General features: G+C 35.5%; 1 protein-coding gene across 1 annotated transcript in view; it reads right to left on the reverse strand.

Annotated features, from left to right (window-relative positions):
- The window catches only part of ESR1 (estrogen receptor 1), a 158515-nt gene that overhangs the window by 36144 nt on the left and 98218 nt on the right, over nucleotides 1-24153 (reverse strand). Inside the window, 1 exon segment of the mRNA XM_021540602.2 lies at nucleotides 11916-12251. Within this exon segment, the coding sequence (XP_021396277.2) occupies nucleotides 11916-12251 (336 nt within the window).

The following is a 24153-nucleotide window of genomic DNA, read 5'->3' on the forward strand; positions in this document are numbered from 1 at the left end:
CAGCATTTTAACTTTAATTATCCTAAATATGTTTATTAGTGATCTGACATGCTGAGAAAGCAATGAGGCAGCAAACTATAAAGATGACAGAAAATAATTTAATTTAATCAGAACAAATAAAACAGGAATTTCAGAGATACTCAGAGAACTGAGTCACCTCCTTACTGTTTCTGTTAACACTGGATTCAACCTATTTTTTAGGCATATATTCAGGCTGCATTTTTGCAGAGATGGACAATCAAAATATGAACTGAGGAGGAGGGATAAACTTGGAAATTCAAAAAGAAGAGAAAAAATCGTAATATTTTCTTACACATACATAAAAAAGGCTAATTCTGAGTGTAAAATACAGCACCTACAAACACATTTAAATATAGTCTGATATGAAGTAAACATGAAGTATTAGGAAGCTGCTCAGAGACTCAGAAATCATGAGACTCTGAGGGTCCAAGAGGCTAGCAACTTGTTAAGAAGGGGGAAAACATCTCATCAACATCTCATCAGTTATACTGAACTACTTCTGGCCTCCCATTAGTAAATAATTTCAGTCACCCACCAACATGAAGTCTTTTACAGGTTACTCCACATTATTTGTAAATAAAATAACTCATGGAAAGCTTGTAACAGTTATTCACTGTCAGGTGAAGAAAGGCAGATCTGGATTTATCAGCCTGCAGTGATGGATTTTTACCAAAACCTCTCAGAAGCCCTGTTACTGACAAATAAGGTACAAAAAAGCTGATGTGGAGTCTAAAGAAAAGAGCATTCTGACTGCACTATCTGCTGAAATCAGGCAGTAAAGAAAATGTATTTGTGCTGCCTCGCACTGCCTCATTCAAATGTTGGTCCAGTTAAACACTTGATTAGAAGTGTCCCCCCCCTTAAGAAAAATAAGAGAAAAAATAATTCACTAAAAATAAAAAAATTAAAAACTAAAACTAAAAAAAAAATAATTAACTAAAAATAATTAACTAAAAGAGCCCAAAAACAACCAAACCAAGGGACAAGAACAAAACAAACTAAAAACAGAATAAAAAAAATATTAAAAACTTAAAGTAGCATGTGGAAATTTTGCAAAATTTAAGCCACTATTTTTGAGAAGAGGCACACTGGCAAAGTATAAAACAGGAACATAATGAGCAGTATAAAATAAATAGCAGATTTAATTCATATTTCTGCCTGTAAGGGGGGATGGGGGGTAGTGGTTTACAACAGGGATACTTAGTGTGCTTCACAGATTTCCCATGCAGCAGATAAAATCCTGAGACACTAGTTTTAGGAATGGATTCACTGTGGCACATTGTAAAAGAGTTATATAGAACTGACACAGGGAGGCATTGGCACAGTCAGTGCTTCCCTGTGGTAAAGCAGCACTCTTCCCAAAAGTTCAGTATAAAGGAACATAACCCTACATGTTTACCTGGGGGAAAAAAGGTGCATTTGGTATTCATATTGGAGCCAGTGATCCTCCATGACTGTGCTTATATGAACACCAAGTGGGGAAAAAATGAAGTCACAAGTTGATAATTGTGCTGGATTTTCATGAGCAGATCATCTGCGTCAGTTGAGAATCACTCCATTTATACTGGTTTTAAAATATGTGAGGTATTAAGCAATTAATACCGGTGTTTAATCCCATCATTACCAAATAAAGTACACTAGAGCTTTCCTTTTCCACAAACATTGCAAAATCCCACCCTGCAACAGACTAATTGTCTACCACTGATTCCAAAAGGCTGCCACATGCTTCTGTCACTTCAGGTCACTATTTACTAGCTGTACAGTGCAAACTTTGCCCAAAAAACTTCCAGAAGAATTTACTGCCTTCCAGGAAGAGAAAGACAGAAGAACAACTTTTAAAAAATATGCACTAGAATTGGCAAGCAACAAGATAGTCTTTGCCTCCTGGGAAGAACCTTGTACCCCAACTAAAGACCCTCAATGAACAAGGATGCATCTTGACTTAGGGGATGCTACCTCTTGCCCATGAGTCTCCAACCCCTCACAGGTATGGCATAGCATTGCACTTTATGCTGCAGATTAAGCAGGAACATGCAAAGTAGGAGCTAAACACCTACTTAAGCAAACAGGATAAAGACTGTAAATGGTGCCAGGAATTAGAAGATTCTTGCCCTTTGAACAGGAGAGACTGGAAAAGACCTCTCTGCATAAAAGAGAGAAATTAAATTAGAAGAAGGCCTGCTTTATGGTTGTATATTACTACTGGCAGTATAGACACATGAATATTTCTTTCTAGAACTATCACACTAATACTTGCCTATTCATTCCTGATAGACTGTCAGCTCTCCGTTTCAATTGTCTCAACTACTTTGCCATGAACTGGATTGGGGATCAAGTTACTGGCAACCCCAAACACACCCCCAAGAGATTCATTTTTAATCCAGATAAATCCCTATACTGGCTGTACTTGCACAGCCATCCCAAAACAGGGACAAGTAGAAAGGTAGGAGCTGTTCTAGCCAGCATTGCAATTGGAGTAAATACTGGTGAAATTACAAACTCGCAGAGTACATTCTACAAATGTATGTAATACTCATAAGAAATACTACCTTTGTAGCAATCAAATTTCTGAATAGGTCAGACATGCAGTATTAATATAATAGTTGATATTATATGACAATATTGTAATTTTAGCTCTGTTCCAGTTAGGTTGTTTGTTTTTTTTTTTTAATACAATGATCACATCCAGTCAGAAACTTTTCAGGGTTTTAGTAAACACAGGCTTCTCATGCCAGCAGCCTGTACAGCCACTTCTCTATTTGCAGCCATGTTTTTTGAGGGAAAGCAGCTATCACAGAAGATGCTTCATTAAGCTATTGATAAGGAACATTTTAATTAGCCTACTCTACCACTTTCCCTGTCTTTGTGAGTCAAAGTAAAATTAGATTTCTGGCATTTTGGTTTTCCAAATAAACCTAAACACTCTAGAATATAATTTCACAGAGAACACAACACATTTAGCCTATCTTGCTTATGCAAGATTTTGAATTGTACTTTTCCCCTCATCTGTATATTAACCTTGATTATGGGTCTTCAGGCTTCCTACTGCATTTGGTTCCAAACCAAAAGTCTCACACAGTAGAGAAAAAAATAACTGAAAATTCTGACATGAATTTCCTTTTTCTGAGATCAGTCTGCTCACAAGGAATACCAGATGCCTGGGAGAATCACTGGGTACCTCTGACAGCCTGAGCAATGCCCCTCCCTGGTGGGCAAAGGGAATTGGACACTGAATTAAAGATCTTGATTCCTCCCTTCTGTTTCCAGGACTCCTCAAGAGGCTTAAGAAGCTTTAGGTCAGACCCAGAGTCTAAGCACAGTGATAAATGCATCACCTCTATCTCCCTGCTCCATACTGTGGTAGACAGAGACATTCCTTACAAGCAACAGAACTTTACATAAGGAACAGAAGGCAATAGTTCCTTACAGACACTTAACTGAGCACAACTCCTGAAGGAACGAAGCAATTGCAGATTTCTCATCTCCCATTCCACTGTGGGATATTCTTTATCTTGCTTACTCTAGTTTAAATTCACAGCAGTCCATAACTAGCATGCAGACAAAACAACATACTCTTTCCACACATAGTTCATTTCCCGGAGAGATAATGAAAGAAAACAAATGAGCTGGTAACAGATGTATCATATAATGCACCACTGCAGCAATACAGACGGCGTAAGAGCCCATCCAGAAGTCATCTGCAATAAATCTTTCCTAATTATTTCTATGTAACTTAAAAACTCCTATATATCTAACATAAGATTTTAGCGAGTGACTCACTTGAACAGAAAGCTAATACAAATGATATTAAAATAACCTCTAAACTGGAATTACAGCTGATTGTGCTCAGAGATGTAGTACTACAGAGAACGTAAAAGAATTAGGCTGAAGTTATTAAACATCAAGTAAAAAGGGCCAGTTTGTGTGACTTATGTGAACGAGAAACAATGGATATGTGCACATGCACATACATATCGCATCAGTGCTTTCCAACAATCGCATATTCTTTTTGTAAATTATTTTAAGAAATAAATAAATCAGGAGGGATCATTACTTACTGTTTACTTAGAGTAGAAATTAACGAGCGTTTCTTGGAAAGCTTCAGGGTTCAGCATAGCTGAAGACTCTAAGACAGATATGTTCATCCAAGAGTGTAAATTATTTATCAGCTAAAGAAAAATAGCAGGAAATGTTTTTATAAAAGGATCATATCTTTTAGAAATAAAATATTACAGTTTAAGTATTTAATTTCCTAACATTTTGGCTAAAAAATATAAAGATTATTACTGTGAATGTTCATTTTGTCTTTCCATTTGCCAAGAACAATAGAATTTCATCTTCAAACACTTACTATCAATTGAACTTGTATACCATTGAATGCCCAATGAACTCCAACATATAAGTAGTTCTTGTTAGAAGAATTTTACTCCATTTTACCTTTTTGGTGTCATTTTTCATCCATCAATATATGTCAAACATGTAAACAAGATTACTCATAGTTAGATAAATTTTGGTTACTAAAGATATTTTTTTGAGCCAGTTGTTGGGAAGCCCCAAAATTCAAATCTTTGAAATTCAAATATTTCTTACTCTAAAAAGGCCTGAATAGGATCAGCTTTGTAATAGTACTGTGGGTTTTGATTTTAAAACCACTGTGTGCAGATGGAACTATGACTCCATAATATGTGAAATAGCAATCTTACAAAACTTTTTTGGCTATGCACTTGCATAATGGCATCAGCAGCTAATGTACTTTTAAGAATCTCTCCTTCTGGACAAAAAAAAATAAAATCTGGAAATCTACAGGATTAGCTTTAGAAGTTTGCAGAGAAACTGGTAAGAATAAACAAAAAAAATGAAATGTTGAAAGTTTATGTGTAAAAAGTTTAGAAAACCCTCAAGGATATATTTGAGTTCAGTCAAAGGTTCTCAGAAGAAATACTCTAAATGGTTCTCCAAAGGAATATTCTAAGTGGTTCCTTAATACTTTTCCTGTTCTAACTCTGTTTCCCTTGATTGAAATTTTATGCAAATACAATGATGCAATTTGAATACATTATTTTAATACCTACGGCCAGGAAACTCCTGGGGAAAGAGTGGGACATAAAGCTGGAACACTGTGGTTTGGAAGATTAAATGGGAAAGAACTGTGTGTAAATCACATCCCAAGGCTCTCCTTGTGGCAGGAGGAGCAGGCAACAACCAGACCCTTCCACTAGGAAGAGTCCCAGAATAAATTACTGTCTTCAGCAGGAACCCTAGCAATAAGTTAGAACCCCAGTATGGAGCTGTTGAATTTACTGTTACCTCATCTGACTGATTCACAGCACCTTTTTCTTCTGGTCCTCTTGCCTGTGTTCTTTACTTTTTCTCACTGTTGGAGTCTCCTTGCTGCTGGTCAGCTTGTCCTGATGTATTTCTTCCCCCTTATATATCCCTAACTCTAGGGACTCCCTAGAATTTGAAAACCATTGCATTAGGGTACCATACCTCTTAAATTTCCAATATCAGAGTTGTAATTCAGACCTTGATACCTTCTTTCTTTTTTATAATTTTCTTCCAGTCTTCAGCTAGTTAAACCACTGCCTGTATTTTTGTTTTGTTTTTTTATTGTTTATGCTCCTTTACAAGCACTTCTGCTGAATTGTTCCTTCCCAGCTTTGGCTTTTCCTGTCTGACACAAGCTCCTGGCGCATATCACATCTCCCTGCCCTCTAGAACCAGCACCTCCAACCCATCTCTCAACAGCAGTCCACTGTGTCACATTGTTTCATCCTTTTCTCTCATTAGAAGTTCGGTACAGGAGGAAATATGTGTCATCTTTTTTTAAAAGCACTACAAGACAATTCTAGAGATAATTAAAAAAGGAACTTGTAAGAGAGGGGGTTTCTTATACAGCACCCAGAAGCTGGAAGAGGAAAAGAACGGAAAGGAATGCTTTTTCGGTTTTACAAACATAGACAAGAAAAACTGAAAATATTTCCAAGACTAAGAAAACACAGGGATGGAAAGATTTAATTTCATATTCAATGATTTTAATCCTGCTGCTCTTCATAATCCTTCTATTGAATGATACGTCTCAATCTGATGTTCAAATTCTAATGGTGCTTACTTTATTCCACTACAATGTTTGACACTTATGTCTGACATTCATGGTAATTAAATGAAATTTCACAGAAATTAAATTATCAAAAGCAGCCAAAACAAAAAAAAAGATCCAGATGCCTGTTTTCATGTATCTTTTGCTTACAGATTTGCTTCCTCTGTTTTTCATCTAAAAAGTAGGGGAGCAGAAAGTACTACTTCAACAGATTAAAGAGATGAGCAAAAGGGTGGGTTTTTTAATAACATTTTAGAAATCTCCTCAGCAAGCCTGTTAAGCAAAGGAGAAGAGACTGTAAAACAGGTGTTTTGAAAGGTTTATTAAAATTTTTTACAGGAATTTCAAGCCATTCCTTTTTTAAAATAAATGTAAATTATTGGCAGGAGGATCACTACACTTAGAAGCTCCATAAACATTCATACACCTAAAGGGTTATAAACACATACCACTCTCATCTAAGATATCTTTCTTTCCACTGCAAGCTCATTTTTTTTTCAATGTTTGGTGCCACTAAAGTGCAGTGTAAAATTGTGGCTATTGGCCTTTTTACACACTGTTCCTGATTTAACAGAGCAGTTTAAAAGTTCAAACAGGAAAACAATATCTTAAGAAAATAGCAACCTCTGTGGCTTTGAAATAAAGAAGAAAAAAAACCCAAAAAAAACCCAGTGCCAAAATGTTTATCTTCTCGGTTCATGAAGCCATAAAATAAGTACAGCACTGTGAATCATCTCAAAACTTCAAAGCCTGTATGCCCAGTGTACCATTTTAGGGCTATTAAGTTGTACAGCTACTGTACTTGTAGTAAATAGTTATACAAGATTGTAGCAGCACTGCCAAAGATTTCACCCTTGCAACAAAATTTCCTTAAAGCTACACTCTTTAGCAGGAGCTCACAGCATAAGCTCATAATGTCTCTTACCATCTCAAGAGATTCTACATCAAAAATATTTGGTTGATTACACTGAAAATGCCAGCTTCATTTAGAAAATACAGTACTCCACATAAGACATTAAGCTAAATACACAGTAAGTGTATAATGAAATACAGTAAGTTAATTCTTTTGACATAACATCATTTCTGTAGAAAAGCAGAGTAATAATTTTGCTTGTTTTAGTAAAGACTATTCTGAATGTGGTACTATATCCCCAAGATTTTATGTAAGCCAAGAACATTGGAAGGCATATCTTTCAGGAATATATGATTCAGAAATGAACATTCATCTACACTGATACCTTGTCTACAAATGATTTTTAGTGATTTGTCCCAGTTAAAATAAATTCAATGGTAAAAGGCTCAATTTACATGTAAAATCTAGCCCACCACAATCTGTTTGCACCCATCTCACGTGCAGCTGCTACTGGCTGGGGCGATCAAAAGGCATTGTCAGTGTATTATAGAGGCCACCTGGAAGGACTGCAGCCTAAATCCCCATTAGGCCATCTAAAAAGTAAATCCTGAATTTTTTATTTATGTCATAGGACACTGTACAAGACTTTTGTTCATTTAATCAGGCAAGCCCACTTGTATTAGTGGCCAAGTTAAAAAAAAAAAAAAAATAAAACATGCTTTTATGTACTTGGCATACTATGAATTGCATTATCATAGGGGAACTTGGTTCTGACCTCAGATAAAAATCATGTTTGATCTAGGTACTAAAGATACTTTTTGAGGTTATATAAGGTTTTTTGAGGTTATGCATAAGAAGTTGCCACAAGTTCTCTTTTTGCCAGAAACTGGTTAACACCACCAAGTTTGCAGAACCAGTTAAAGCAAGTTTGAACTGATGCTGAATTAGTTGTAATGAAGATTGAGACCAGTTCTGATCTTCCCAATCAGGCCATGTCTGCAAAGATACACATCTCATTTTGAAGATTTTCCTCAGCATTTCTTTATAACAGATCTCTGCCTACATTATTTTACACAATCTATCACAATTTATATTGCATTACTCCATTTTGTAGAATAGTTTCACTTTTATCCAATACATCTAACTAGCTGTTTCTTTTTCCATGCCCACCTATTTATATCATCAGAAAGACTGGCTGACCAAAAACTATTCTTTAAAGCCTACACAGCAAAATAAACTCATAAAATATCCCTGAAAGTTTTTACGCTATTTTCTAAGCTGTATCTTCATTGTTTTTCTTCTTTGTTGATATAAATTTCTTCCTTCCTCAAAAAATGTAACATTTTTGGATTTCAGTAAAGCTGCAGAGAGAGCTCAACAAATTAGAGGGTTGGGCAACCACCAGCCATAACAATTTTAACATGAGAAAGTGCTGGATTCTGCACCTGGGACAGGGCAACCCTGGATGTACAGACAGACCAGGGAGTGAGAAGCTGGCAAGCAATGCCATGGAAAGGGACTTGGAGGTCCTGACAAGTGGCAAGTTGAACATGAGCCAGCAGTGCCCTGGCAGCCAGGAGAGCCAACCCTGTCCTGGAGGACATCAGGCACAGCACGGCCAGCCAGGCAAGGGAGGGATTGTCCCACTCTGCTCTGCTCTGCACTGGGACAGGCTCACCTCCAGTGCTGGGGGCAGTTTTGGGTGCCACAAGATAACAACATTCAACACTGGAGAGCATGCAAAGGAGGGCCATGAGGATGGTGAAAGGGCCAGGAGGGGAAGCTGTATGAGGAGCAGCTGAGGTCACTTAGTCCGTTCAGCATGGAGAAAAAGGGACTGAGGGGAGAATTCAGTACAGTCTGCAATTTCTTCATGAGACCAGAGGAGGGGCAAATACTTACCTCTCTCTGTGGTAAAAGGACCCAAGGGAATGGCCTGAAATTATGTCAGGAGAGCTTTAGATTGGTATTAGAAAAAGCTTTTTCACCCAAAGGATGATTGGGCAGTGGAACAGGCTCCCCAGGGAAGCACAGCACCAGCCTGACAGAATTCAACAAGCATTTGGACAATGCTCTCAGGCATTTGTGTGATTCTTGGGAATGGTGCTGAGCAGAGCCAGGACTTGGACCCAGTGGTCCTTGTGGGTCCTTTCTAACATGGCATAGCCTGTGATTCTGTGATCACTATGAAATATGATTTCAATTCAGTCACTCATATAGACTTTACTCCTTGCTTGCCTACATTCTGCACATAGGTAAATTAACTTGCACAATTTTTCCAAGGCTTGAGAAGTGTTCGTAGGAGAAGCTGTTTCCTGCAACTACGTTTTTCCTATTGCTAAAAAGGACACTCACTTTTAAGGAAAAAGGATATTCTTACCCTTGATCATGAAGCTTGAAACCCTGTTAAATTAGCTGAAAAAAGTAACTGAGTGGATTTCCACAATGCTGTTACACCAAACACTTTAAAAAGTTATTCTGTTCCCCTGTTCACAAATAACATATACAAAAATCCTCTCTAATTAAGCTGAATAGTTTAAATTCTATAATAATGTAATCATTGGCAACATGATGATGGGGTGAAAATATGTTTTAAATTGTCAGACACATCTCCATTAATGTATATATATTTCCAACATATTCCAGCTGAAAAAAACTTTGGCAAGCAAAGACCCAGTCTTTGAAAGGTGATAAGTACATCTAAAGTTTAATATCAGCAACTAGGTACACCCAACCTTTCCTACAGACCAAATAAGAGATTAAAAAGGTGTATATATTTAAGCACCTAGATCTAAATTTCTTATTCTCAGAGGCCCCAGCTGTAGAGGTAGGTAAACAATTGGACCTGAATTCTTTTAAATCAACTTGCTAAACCTTTAATTTCTTCTTTTGTTCATGCATACAGCTCTCCAGGACACAACATCAAGAACCAGTTAGGTGTCCAGCACTTTCAGAACCCCCCAAACTCTTTTATTCTCTCTGTCCTTAGCTATAATTGCTGTTTTCCTTTGGTATAATTGTACAGTGCATAATAAATCAAAATATGAATGGGAAAGGATTTTTGGCTTTTAATTCTAGCCAAAGTGTAACAGTTCTATATAAAACCTCATCTGCTGGAGTACTTATCAATGGATATACATGGTCAAGTCACTGGGTTTGGTTTCTCCTCAGGAACTATTTTAACAATTTAAGTAAATATAAATGTAAAATACATTGGATATACATAAACAGTTGAAAACCTTATACATTTTATTATCTGGTGTCAGATGCTTTCCTAAAATTTGAAGTTTCTATTTAGTAAACCAGGCAATTTTTTGATCATTGTCAGTTTTAGTCATCTTGTAACAGGCAGTTCTAGAGACACTTCTGAATAAAAAACAGATCTTGGTTCTCTGACAATGATACTTCATTTCTAAACACATTTCCATTAATTACACTCTCAAAATCAAAAGTCATGGAAACCAAATGTTTCCAGTTGGACAACATAATGAATTTAGATTGTGGTCTATTCATCTTGAATTTAAATTAATTTAACAGACTCAGACTAATTATATCTCTGAAAATCCATAGAAAGGTAATTTGAATTTATCTGTTTTAATAGTGAATAACTTAACACTATGTATATAGGTTCATTCTTCAAAAGCATTTTTGTAATGGCATGATGCAAAATATACCTAAATTAGCAGAACTGCCCTTGACTTGAACAGACTGTAGAACAGGCTTCAACCACCATGACTTTGTCAAGAATAAAATTCTCAAGTGATTTCTTATAAGATATGATGAGAAATGAAACACACACAGGTTCTCATTGATCATAGCTGGAGCCCACAAAGTGACATGTGAAAAGTGGCTGAAAGGGAACCCTTAAGGACTGGAAAAGACATGGTTATTGATTTACCAGGAACAGTCTTGCCAAGTTTAAATGAAGGAAAACAGAAAAATGGCATAACCTGGGTGTAATTCTTTTGAGGTAATGCACTATGCGAGTAAGAACTGTGTTAGTAGTCTCTAGCATCCCTTCCTAAAACATCTACATAATTTTAATTAAATAAATGGCTACAGTAAAAAACTTAAAAGATAGGAACTCCAGTCAATTATGAAGGATAAATTACCATGTATGCCAGTATTTTACCAAGATAAAACTATGACATGTGCAATAAATGTCTTACAAATGTTTACATCTTAACTTATGAAGAATATTTGCGTAGACTAAAGCTTTGAAAGGTGATGAACTTTAACAACAAAACTACTCTCTCATTTAATTTATATTGATTAACTTAACTATATGAATGAATATATCGCATACACTCAAAGAAAATGTTACGTATTTCCCACAATTCTGTAATTCCTTTCAGGGAAAAAAGGGAATCACAGTGCACTAAAAATAATTTTATACCAAAACTGTTATTCTGGATTTGTTTTTCAAACTCAAAATTCATGAAAGTTCTGTAATTCAAAGTCAAAACTATAACCCAGCAACTAAATAAATCATAGTAATATTTATGGGCTTAGTAGTGATACTGAATTTATGGCGTACATTACATATATGAGAGTAACCCTTCTCTAAGGGGATCAAAATACTTAACATAATTTCATTAGATCTAATCAACTAGATTTTGCCAATAATTTCTTTCAACCTTTAACTTTGCTCAGTTTTGTACGGTTTTGCAAACAAAAAACTGCCCAGCATCCTATAGAGTGGGAAAAATACCTTTTCTTGAATAAATCTTTCCTCAGAAGTCACTTACATTGCACTATAGCATTTTATTGACTAATATAACCTAAACTTTGTTTAATGATGTAAATTTTCTTAATGTATTTGTACTTAAATGAACAATTCGAATTAAATAAGAATAGGTAGTCAGAAAATCAGTGCATGGGGTTTTTTTTTTGTTTGTGATCTACAGGCTTTATAGTTGACTAGGGCTTTTTTTTCCTTACCTGGAACTCTCTTTGCCCAGTTGATCATGTGCACCAATTCTCTGTCTGCAAGGTTGGTCAACAGCGTCATCATAGAAGCTTCATTGAATGGTCTGTTTGGGTCATATTCAGAATAAACTAGGGGTGGCTCAGCTTCCAGCAAGGCACTGACCATCTGTTCTGCTGTCAGGGACAGGGCTGGGCTGTTCTTCTTGTTATGTTTAACCACCAGTGGACTTGCCCAAAGGGTGGGAGCTCGCAGCTCTGTTGAAGAAGCCTCCCCATTCCTGGAATCCTGCTCCTCTCTTTGGCGTTTTTGTTTCATCACTCGCCCACCTCTGCGGTCTTTTCGGATTCCTAGAGACACACAAGAATATCATGAACTCCTTCCCTTGAACTTAAGTATTATGTACACTTGGCTTCAGTCAACAGCAGATGCTTTTGATAGACCCAGGCAGCATTGACTCTTGATTTATTTTCTGAAGACTTCTTTGGGAGTCTTACACCAGTAGTTAGACAGAAAAACTATTTTTTAAAGTACAGTGTATATAATAGTGCACCCTTTCCTAAAATTCAGATCAGTTGGGCTCACACAGAAATCTAGACAAGTGAACTGTACAGCTGCTTTAGCCCCGCAAAAGGAAGTCAGTTATTGAGAATAAATAAATATTTCTTTATTGCTCAAAATTTCAAAGTGTGTCCCAACCTCTTGCAGACCATTAATCTATAAATTAACAATTATAAATTAATGATGTTGGTGGGTCAGACGGATCACTGAAGTAGCTCTCAAAAACTCTCTAGAATATTTTGCTTAAGGTAACCAATTATTTTAATTAAACATCATCCTATTACTGAGCCTGTGATATTTATATAAATATTTATATAAAACCACTCAAGAAAGTTCCCATTGTGAGTTTATACAGCAATAAAGAATTTAAGTAGACAAACATAAGAATGAAAAGGAGAGATAATCACAACCTCCGATTCTAATGTGGGAGACCTACTGTCAAAAGGCTGAAATAAACCACAACAGAAACCATTATTGTTATTACTGCACATTTCTGCAATGTGCTTTGCACTGTATGACCCTGAACCTTAGGATATTATCAAGTCAGCCATACCAATTCAAACAACATAAGACCTTTGCAGTGGAACAAAATCTCCCTTTGTGGAAAGGTTACAAGAAAAATACAATGATAAAGCCCACGTGGAACTCCAGCCATAAAAGGGAAGGTTAAGTCTAGCTCTAAGTGGAGGAGTAACATGCATTTTGAGACTGAGTCAAAAACCTTAATCCATCATCAAGTGGAGGCAAGGGAGGACAACCAAGTAATAAGGAAAGCACACAAGGAATTGAGATATGAGAAGGCAGTTTATGATGGGCTTATGCTTATGCTGGAGTTCTCATGAATAGGAAAAACAGCACTAGCCCCAGCTTGAAAAGCAAAAGTATCTACAGAGAATAAAGATATTAACCATTCAAGAAAAAGGGAAGAGAAAACATTTGAAACAAAACCACAACAAAAACACTTGTAAGAAATTAGTACAGGTCTTTCTAATAGTTGGGGAAAGGGTAACACCTTTGCTTCAGCTCTCTTCACATCACAAAATTTCAAACCTTTAGAATCCTAGTCTTTGTTGGCAGCATTTTCATCTCACATACAACATGCTTTCATATAAATGCTGGTTTTTTTCAGCCTCAAAGAAACAGGGAGAATCTTTAAATCTCTTTTCCTCTGCCTTGAACTATGAATTCAACACTGAATTAGTATTTGGAAATTAGGCATTTTCTGTTTAATTCATTCAAAATCTAATGGGCTTTGTGATTCTATTCTATTAATCTATTCAGATAAAGGGAGTTCAATAAATCTCTCATCACTCCTATTACTTACCCTATCTACATTCTCCCATTCACTAAACTATTTCTAAGCCAAAACTCTCAAGTGTGTTGCTGCTCCCATTTTTCATTCAGCAACACCAATCTTTCCTACCACTAAACAGTTTCTGTTAAGGAGAGGCAGGGAGATTCTTGCTATTCAGAAAAACACAAGAATTATTCTGGCAAATTGTCATCATAGAAATATTCTCACTGGTAACTTCCCTGCAATACCCAATAGCAGGCATGCTCTATCTGTAACAGATATTTTTGTTGCATGCTTTGTATCAATTTGATGGTTTTAAATTAAATTTCCCTGTGAAACATGTATATATAATTGCTTGAACAAGCCCACATGGTTCACAGAAACTAAAGCATTTGTTACAAATTTTATAGCTCCTCATCTAGAAATTTTCTTTCAAAGAGAAAAAAATTTCTTTTTATCCTTGGGATCTGTGGTGTTCAACATACTCATGAATAGATAGGCTGACACAATTCATAAACAAGAAGTTGAGGTTAGAAAAATACTATAAAAATATCAGATAAGTTTAGAAAGTAAACAGAAGGCTAGAAATTACTAGGAAAGGAAGGGAGGACAGAATAACTTCATAAATCACCGAGTTTATTATCATGAGGCACACTACAGTGAAGACTGCATGCAGTTCTGTTCCTCCCAAATTAAAAAGAGACATAAAAATATATGAAAAAGGGATAGGAGAAAAATAGGTAAGATGATTTGAAATGTGGAACACCTTTGGTGTAAGAAATATCTAAATTGACTATATCTGCTTTGTCTCTAAGCCAGATACAAGACTAGAAAATCAGGAATAACAAAAAGATTAATAAGGTACAAAACACTAAAGCTTCTCATCTAATACAATAAAGTTTTAAATTAAAATACCCCATGCATGGTTCAGGACAGACAGGAAGTGGTTCTCTTTCACACTATGGAGAAAGGAAACTGACAATGTGAATAAATTAGAAGGTGGTATACTTAGAAAGCTGTAGGCCAAATGTGATAGACAACAGAAGCCATTAATGGTTAATAAATATAAGTAGGACAACTTCAGCATTAAGCCTCCATCACACAGATTACTGGAAGATCAGAGTTTTTGTGGGTTTGCTTTTCATTTATTCCAGGCCTGCCTTGTTAAGTAAAACAAGTGTGTGATGAGGATTTTACATAGCAGAGGAAAGGTGGCAAATGTAAGGATATTTAGCTGTTTATAAATAAAACAGACGTTAAATAAAAACAATAGTTTTATTTTTAATTCATCTGAAAGCCTACCACTGCTTTTCTTCACCTTAGAACAAAAAAGTGATGCATTGAGCAAAGCTGCATATAACCAGTTTGGAGGAGATGCCCACCACAAATTTACTTTTTGCATTTTTATTTCAGGATTTAAAAAAAAAAAAAAAAAATCGACCAACCAACCAACTGTAGCAATGTTACTACTGGATTTTGTAGAGATTAAGTCTGAAAAAAAGTCAGTAAGAGTATGCATTCCTTCTGAATCCCATCAGCAGCTTTTATTATCACAGACAGAAAAGTCTCTGAATCTGTATAAGTATCATATTCATAAGAGATTTATAGAAATTACTACTAACCCTTTACCTAAGGCCTAGATTGACAAGCAACAAATTTATACATTTTCTTGTACTAAATAAGTATCTCTCTGAAAAACACAAATGCTCCCAAATCTCCTTCAACTTAATCAAATTTTATCTCTGTTAAAGAGAGATAATGATGCACAGTCACTAATTCCAAAAAAGGCAACTCTATCAAACTACAATTTCCTTGCCAAAAGTGAAATGATTCTGTAAGGGTTTTTAAAATATATGAATGCATCAATTTTAATTCAACAGTTCAACCAATAAAGGAACCTTAATTGTCAAGTATTATGAAAAACAATATTCTAGCAAAAATTGAAGTACTATGCATCTTGCAAGAGCTCTAAAACAATTTCCACTTGAGTTTTAAAGCTGCAAGAGCCAAGATTTTTAAAGGCAGTTTTATAAAGCTTCATATGTAAATTCAGTCAGACTTCTGGACATGGAGACAGGTTTCAAAACTGCTAAGTAATTATATAATCAAATCATTAGAACCTGATCAGCAGTAAAATTGCATATGGTCAATAAAATTGCATATGACACTCCCACGGGAGGGGAGTTGGAACTAGATGATCTTTAATGTCCTTTCCAACTCAAGATTCTATGAGTGTATGCTTATTAAAGAAATGTTAACCATATGAAATACTTCCCTAGTGTTTTCCCACATGTCATTAAAACAAAACAAAAAATAAATTCCAGATCATTAAAACAAAAGATTCAAAATTAAAATTGCACTGCATATTGAATCTCTGCTGTACAACAGCCAGTTTTTTCCTACCTATTGATAATTAAAAAGCTTCACTTTTATACCTTCATATATAATATTCAAGAATGTTTAGAGAAAGAAAAGTAGGATACCAATTACAGTCAAGTTTGCTTGGCCGTGTGTACTACAGAATAATGCATTTTAGATTCGAAGATGCAGGTATAATCTCAAATTTTATTCAAGTTAAATATACTCCCTGTGAAAAGGCTTGTATAATATTTTTCAATTTCTTTCTTGTTAGAAATGTGGTCAATAAGCAAGTTCATAGCCACTAGCCACGCATTATTTTTTTTCACTTGGCTTGGGTTTTTTCTTGCTTGTGTTTGGGGTTTTTTTTGTTGTTTTTTTTTTTTTGTTTGTTTGTTTGTGATTTTTTTTTTTTTTGTTTGGTTTGGGATTTTTTTCTGTTTTCTTTTTTTTTTTTTTTTTAGTTTAAGAGGACAACAAAAAGATGGAACTATGATTAAGTTTGGAAACAGTAAAGGGTAAATTGTTTACCAGCTAACTTCCCAGCCTGGAGCAACCTTTGAACCCGAGGCTCTTTGTCCACACTTCTGCTCCCTGTCAGCAGGCCCCAGAGGGGAGACATTTGACACTTCTATATACACACACAGCCTTGTAGCATTAACAGCCTATAATTTTGTCAGTTTGTCAAAAGAGTGTTTCAAATGTGCTTGGAAACACCTTCTCTTCTAAACATCGTTGCTGTTCTTCATGACCAGCCTACCTCATTGGCATCCTGTTAAAAGTTGCCAGAGAGAAAGAATCTCTAATGTTCTGTAAATCAAACTCTGTTTGACAATAAAAGAGAAAACGTATGTGGGAAGTGAAAGATATTATAAATAAGAAGGCATCTCTCAGAGAGGCAGAGAGTCAACTGCCCCACTGATGATCAGAGTGTTAAGGGAGGATGCACAGAACGGGCCATGGCAGAGTTGCCAGACAAATCCTTTACACCAGTGTTTGCAAAGGAAGAAAACAGATTTTCCTATGACATAAACCTACTTTTCTGAAACTGAAGCTGGGTTTGAAGAGGCCAGAAATTCAAAAGCCTCTCTTCAAATGGCCATGTATGTGAATGATTTACTAAACTATTGGGGGAAAACCTCTGGGGCTGAGTCCAGGCTCACTTTGTTGTCATGGCTGCCATTAGCCAAAGTAAGGGACTGCAAAAGTAAAACATTGTGAACAAGCCAACAGTTCCCTTACGGACACAAACATGAGTTTCTAAGCAGTGTCTAAGCAAAACTGGCCTTAGAGTCCAAAGGGCAGATACAAGCAAGGCAGCTGTCTCCTAAGCCTCTTATGACAACTTCACTTTACAGGTTAGCCTTATTAGGCACATCTCTGTTGAATTCAACAGATTTATAATGCTTCATTGAAATAAAACAGAATCCTACAGCTTCCTTTTCAAATATAAGGTCAGTGTAGCTGGTGTACATAAGTAGAAATCAATTATATCATTTCATTCTTGATAGATTTGTAACAGACAAAGATTGTTGAAGCTATGACTACAATGTAGGTTCTAATACTGTAATGTATCTCAGCATAGTGGTCCTTGCAAGGTGATTTTAAAGACTTTTGAGATTTTTGGGAACTATTCTGCTTGAATCTCTCTACATAAATACATTTCTGGTCACAGAAAAGTAACACCATTTTCCAAATTCAAATTTCATAGCCTAAATAAATCCTTCTTTTGAATATGATTCAGACAATCAACCTCTTATTTCATTCCCATTTCTCTTTCGGAAAATAAAACAGTGATGTAAATTGTGCTGAAAACCCAGGTGGGTCGACAATTAATTTAAATGAGAAACATTGTCTGAAATCTTCTGAAAAGATTAATCAGAATTTAATGTCTAATCTCAAACAGACCTGCCCCAAGTGACAGTGCTTAACAGCCTGGTTTCTGACAAAGATATCTAGACAGTACAATAAATAAGTAACAGATTTGTGTTCAGTCTGTGCACCTGGATGTTACAGCCTTTTTGTCTCCTGAGTTCTGTATGTCTATTTATGTGAGGTTTTTTCTCAAAAAATATCTCTTATCCTTTTCCAAACTGGAGCTTATTTCTCCTCTATAATCAGGACCCCCTTCTATTGGAGATAGAGGGAGAGGTGTTTGGGTTCAGATATTCTTGTTCAACTCCTTGCTCTGGTACCAGTTTGCTCATTGACCAAGTCACACTGCGTATCTCAGTGCTCCGGAACTCCTACTAACTAAAATACAGATCATAAAACTAGTCTTTCATGTTAAGTCTTAAGGGCCTGGTGACAAAAAACAGATGTTAACAAGCAGGCAAATGTCATTTGGGGTCTCTAATGACTATTTATAATGCACAGTTTGAGAACCAATGGTCTATTAAATTAAAGATGAAGGTGCAAGGCATGATTCATCCTAATCTGTATTTTTGTATTCAATCTTTGGCAGTCATAGCACACATTTTAAAGAGCATCTTAGAACATGTAGAAGTGAAACAAGAGAAGTTCAATTAATCCACCATTCAAATTAATCCCTTTTAGTGTCAACACTCCTGATAAACTCATACCAAGTTTTGGTCACAGCAAATATGGCAACTGCCCCATTTTTAGACAATATTTACATTGCCCCTTCAGACATTTCAGGGATAGCAATAAACCTTTTGAGGAACATTATCTACCTTTACATCAACCATGATTTGGGAAAGCCAGTCATTTTAAGACAATGAGTCCATTGATATAAATCTCAAAGACAATAAGAAATTTTAATTGCTACATTTTAGAAATTGAGTATTGGAGGTGTTTGGCCAGATATCAGGACTGAGTGGGAGAACTGAACTGTAAATGTCTAACCAAGAGAAGAACTAGAATCATACAATCACAGAATCATGGATGGCTTTGGGTTGGAGAGGATCTAAAAGATCATCTAGTTCCAACCTCTTTGCCATGGTTAAAGATACCTTTCATTAGACCAGGTAGCTCAGAGCCCCATCCAAGCTGGCCTTGAACATTACCAGGGATGGGGCAACATTTTTCAGCAACCTGGTCCAGTCCTCTCCACCACTTCAGGGAATAGAATTTTCTAATCCAAACCTACCCTCTTCCAGTTTGAAGCCATTAGCCCTTGTCCTACCACAAAATTATCTTATAAAAAGTCCCTCTTGAGCTCTCTTATAGCTCTAGTACTCTAGGAATTACTCAAGTAATTAAAAAAGTATGAAAATACCAAAAAGCCTATGTAAACTAATATACAACTATAATTAGCTTTACCATTTCAGGCAAGTGTTCAAAGTTACACATTAAAAATCCTGCATCCATTCCTCATTCTTTTTTTTTTACATATTCTGTTATAGCGTATAACTAAGCATAAGAAAATTTGTCCTATTTTATCCCCTTTCCACCTGGCTGTAAAATTTTTAACCATGTATAAATTCACTACTGAATCTGCTTTGAGCAGGTGGCTCAATAAAAGACCTCCTAGATGTCCTCCTAGCACAGATCATTTTATGAAGTGGAATAGGAAGATAAATCACGGCAAAGGTGTTCACAATAACGGTCTCTGTAATTCTGGGGACAGAACACAGGAATATTGTATTTTGTGACAATTTAATGGTAGTGATCCCTGCTTTATGTGTGTAAAGAGAAGAAAAAATATTTCACTAAAAAAATCTGATTTCATTTCCACCTTATTTTCCCAGAAAACTGCTGTAAACTCACAAAACTTTGCTTCAAATGTGCCTGAGTACATAATTTTGGCCCAACAATTTCAACTTAAATTCCTAATACATTTATCAGGCCCCACCTACAGTTGTTTGGCTGAGTACAGAACAGTATGTCTAATAAGTATCATTGAGGTTCTCCTCGAACAAACCAGAATCATTTCACGTCCACAATCCATTTCATTTCATTCACTAATTTCCCGTTTTAATATAATAGTTCATTAAAAGATAAGTACATGAAAATGTAGAAGACCTTGAGCCCATCCAGTGGTTGCATCAGACATCAATTTACTTCTACATTTAGAATTATTTTAATAACTCTCTAGACATTTTTCATGAATAAATATAGAATTCAGCAAGGAAGCATAGCTCTCTCAATTTAAAGACAAAAAAAAGCAAGGTCCTTCTCTGAGAGAATGAAAAATTTGTTTTTTTCATTTTCCCTGTAAAAATTTATCTTAAATTTCAGCAAGACTGCTGCACTGAACTAGACTGGCTTAGAGGCCCGTAACCATTTCCAAAGAATGTAAGAGAAAAACTGAAGCCTAGAGACTCCAATCTCTAGGAGTTTATGAAAGTGTCTACAATCAAATGGTATGTGGTTTTAGCACTCTGTTACAGCCAGCAGACAGTTTCACTCCCTGGGTAGCATAACAGTAATTTCTGAAGCATTCTCAGACAAATTATGAGGGTAACACTGAAAGATGAAGGCTACAAATGTGCTGTAACTCTGCAATTTCATTATCACAACAATCAGTATACAGAATCTTCTCTCTAGAACCTGAAATTTCAGGCTGTTCAAAGACAGTAAATGCCCCATGTCATATACAAAATCACCATCTGAATGTAGCACATGAGCACTCAAGTCCTTGATGGCCCCATTTCCTATGATTTGACATTAGGATGCCATCAGCATTCAACAATTGAAACAATTATGTAGGTGTCACGGTGGTTAAACACGGACTGTCAGGCAAATAATGGACTTTTCTTTAGGTATCTTGAATTTAGCATAATGCCAATTTTTTGCCATAGCCACTAGCACCCTGTTGCTCCTATTGCACACAGCACTTAATGATAAACCTGTCCTGTCACACGTTGAAACGACAGGGAAAGAATGCAGCATGTTAATTAGTAGAAACCCTCATTCACTTACCACACTATAAAAATAATTAATAAAAACAATAAAACAAGGTACTTTTGGGTTTCATAAAATTAAGGTCTTTGGGCTCAAGTCACCAGAAAGCTTTTAAAACAATGGAGAAACAAAGCTAGGTCTGTATTGGAGCAGAGGACACCTGCACCTTACATATGGTTGGAGCTTCAAGGTTGCAACTGCTGTAACAACTCCATTTGAAAGCTGGCATCCTGCATCATGTGAAAGTTGTTGTACACTTCCCCAAACCAGGACTCAAACAAGCTTCAAGGAGTCATTACCCAGACTGTGAAGAAAAACAAGGCTTCTCTCCCCTGGTACAGAACACAAGTAAAAGGGACATAGCAAGGATTTTATTTGATGTGTCCACTTTACCCTCATGTACAAAGAGGAGAGCATAAACTAATTAATAACACATAAGTTTAAGGTCCCTTGGGTTTGTTTAATCAGAAAGAGAGAATGAAGCATTTGGACAAAATTTAAGTGCTTGAAATTATGCCTCAGATGCCCACCACATCAGCAGAGATTCTTGCAGTCTAATTGTCTCTTGAAGCAGCGCAGGAGCAGATGCAGAAGGAAACACTTGCAAACACAAGAGGAGAGAAAAAAAAAAAACTCTTCAGTACTGAAATAAGTTTTTAAAAGACCCAAGAACAGGAAAGAAAAAAAAAAATCAATAAAATTTCCACAGGAACGCATAAGAGGAACTCATCAGTAAATGTTCCTACCACACAGTTCAAGGGCCACTTGAAGCCTGCCTTTTTTTCTGCATGAAGCCTCTAAAACATATTTCAGTTGTGTCCACTCTACTAAATATAACATATATGAACATTTTCATTCTGCATTAAGTGACCTTCTATGAGGAAAACTTCAGCAACCATATTCTATATTATATGTTTAGAATTAACCAGACATGTTTAATCAAGATTTTGCCTACCTTCCACAATGTTTACTGAAAGTCCATATTTCATATCAGTTATTACTCATATCACTTAAATGGCAGATAAAAGTCACAGGTTGTCAACTTTTAAAATTTATTGAGAAACCTCAGCTAATTTAGTGTAGAAGAAAAACTGGGATTACATCTAGGGGAAAGAAAGATTACATACATTTTCCATTATATCTAAAAGTTGTATCATCATAAGCAAATTATGGAGATGGTAATAAAAGTGAGATAAGACACAAACAAATACTGAAGTTTATGATAGCATTAATGCCTTAAAAAAAAAGCAAATCCTTCAACATGAACATGAGGTGATTAAATTAAAAAAACCAATCACAAGAACTAGGAATTTTTGAAGGACATTGTGAATCTCGAGCTAATTACAGAGCTACATTATTTTAGTATATTGAAGAAAAGTTTTATTATATCTATTAAAAGATAAAATCTTCATAGCATTTTTCAGGAAAAAAATTTAAAATTAAGAACATTTAAACATTATCACTTAAAAGTTAAGCCAGATGGCATAAAAAGAATATTTACTTAACCTTTATCTTCATCTGAGAAAAATATGACAATTACAAAAGTCTAGATTTAGAAGAAAAGTTGATATTCCCTAAACATCCATGGCGTCAGTAGGGGATCAATAATGACTCCAAAAAAACTTTGAATGTTTTACTTCATGCACATTAACTACTCTTGAAGTCATCTCCAGCTATGAAAGATTTATTACTTCTGAGGGATATCAAGATTTTTTTTTTACTAAGACTTCATAAAATAAATATTTAAAAACTCTTGCCTATGAACCAGTGATGGACTTCTTGCATTATTAGTAGTACTATAAGAGCAGATAAAATTTATGCTGATCCTGATCTTGTTTATAAACTGTGAGTTTAGTTTCTTAAAAGCAGAAAACCACAACTACAAAACAATAAAAATACCACAACACTATTTTTGAGCTTCCAATTCTTGTAGTGACTATATAAATATTACAACATTGTAAAAGGAAAGGATGAAATCCAGATGAATTTTCTCAGGTGAGAACCACTGTATGAAAAAACAATTACAGAACATTTGTATTTGAAAGAAAATTTGGACAGAATTGCAGTATTTCTGTTGGAGTACTTAAATAAAAAATGCTAATTGAGAAATTGTTAACAATTTTTATGACAATAAAACAGTTACATATAGAATAGTCAAAAACCTATTAGAGACTGCATCTTGGAGAAGAGATACAAAAAACATAAAACTGGAACAGTGGATCATTAATTAAATACACTTAAGTGTAATTGTATGTAAATGTGCCAAATGAAAAACGTAATGTCATCAACATAAAGCATAATTTAAATCCTAACTATGATCTGACATGTGTACAAGGTCAAAGCTAAATCTGCATGGCATTTCATGTATGGATTATCTGGTTTTAGTGTGCCTTTCTTGAACCTCTATGTTTTTTGGATCATACCTGTGTTATTAACTACATACCCTTTGAAGAGTTCTAGCCATATAATCCATGACTTTCAGATCAATACATAAAATCTCATTAAAAAAATCAACCATCCTCTTAACTTCTAGAAGGAAAAGCAGATTTTATGTCTTCCTGCTGCTTGCATCCCAAAATTGAGATTAATAAAATCAGTCTCTGCTCTTTCCCAATCCTTGAGTTGAGAAAAATGCAGATCCAATCTCAAGTGCAGCAGCAACTGATCATTTTTCCTTTAGTCTTTCCCTTTTTCTCCTAAGATTCTCAGACTCAGCCTACTTTTGCTGGATTTACAAATTATTTGTTGAGGAAAGGACAAACATGATGAGCTACTCTTTTGTCTTGCAGCAGACTTTCTGTGGCATAAGTAAGCATTAGGTGTGCCAAAGAAAGGAAGAACCAGTCTGTAATCTAACTAGCTCTTTACATACAAAATATATGGGATCTAATCCCTTCTGCTCTGTGCACTTACTAGTTTGCTAAATTTTTCCTATAGATGTAGGTTTTCCATTACTCCTCATTGATATGTGAAATTTTTAGCAGGCTACAACAAGCCATCATTATTACATATCTTCCAGTAAAGTGTCATTTATTGCGGTTCTTATAAAATAAGTAAGCCTTTAATATTGTTGGGTTAAATTAATTCACATCTAAAATACATGTACAGTACCAGAACAGAGAAATTAACTTTCCTTTCCAGGATTCACAGAATAAAAATTACATATTGAGAAG

The sequence above is a fragment of the Lonchura striata genome, chromosome 3 (genome assembly GCF_046129695.1).
Source record: "Lonchura striata isolate bLonStr1 chromosome 3, bLonStr1.mat, whole genome shotgun sequence".
Classification (NCBI taxonomy): Eukaryota; Metazoa; Chordata; class Aves; order Passeriformes; family Estrildidae; genus Lonchura; species Lonchura striata.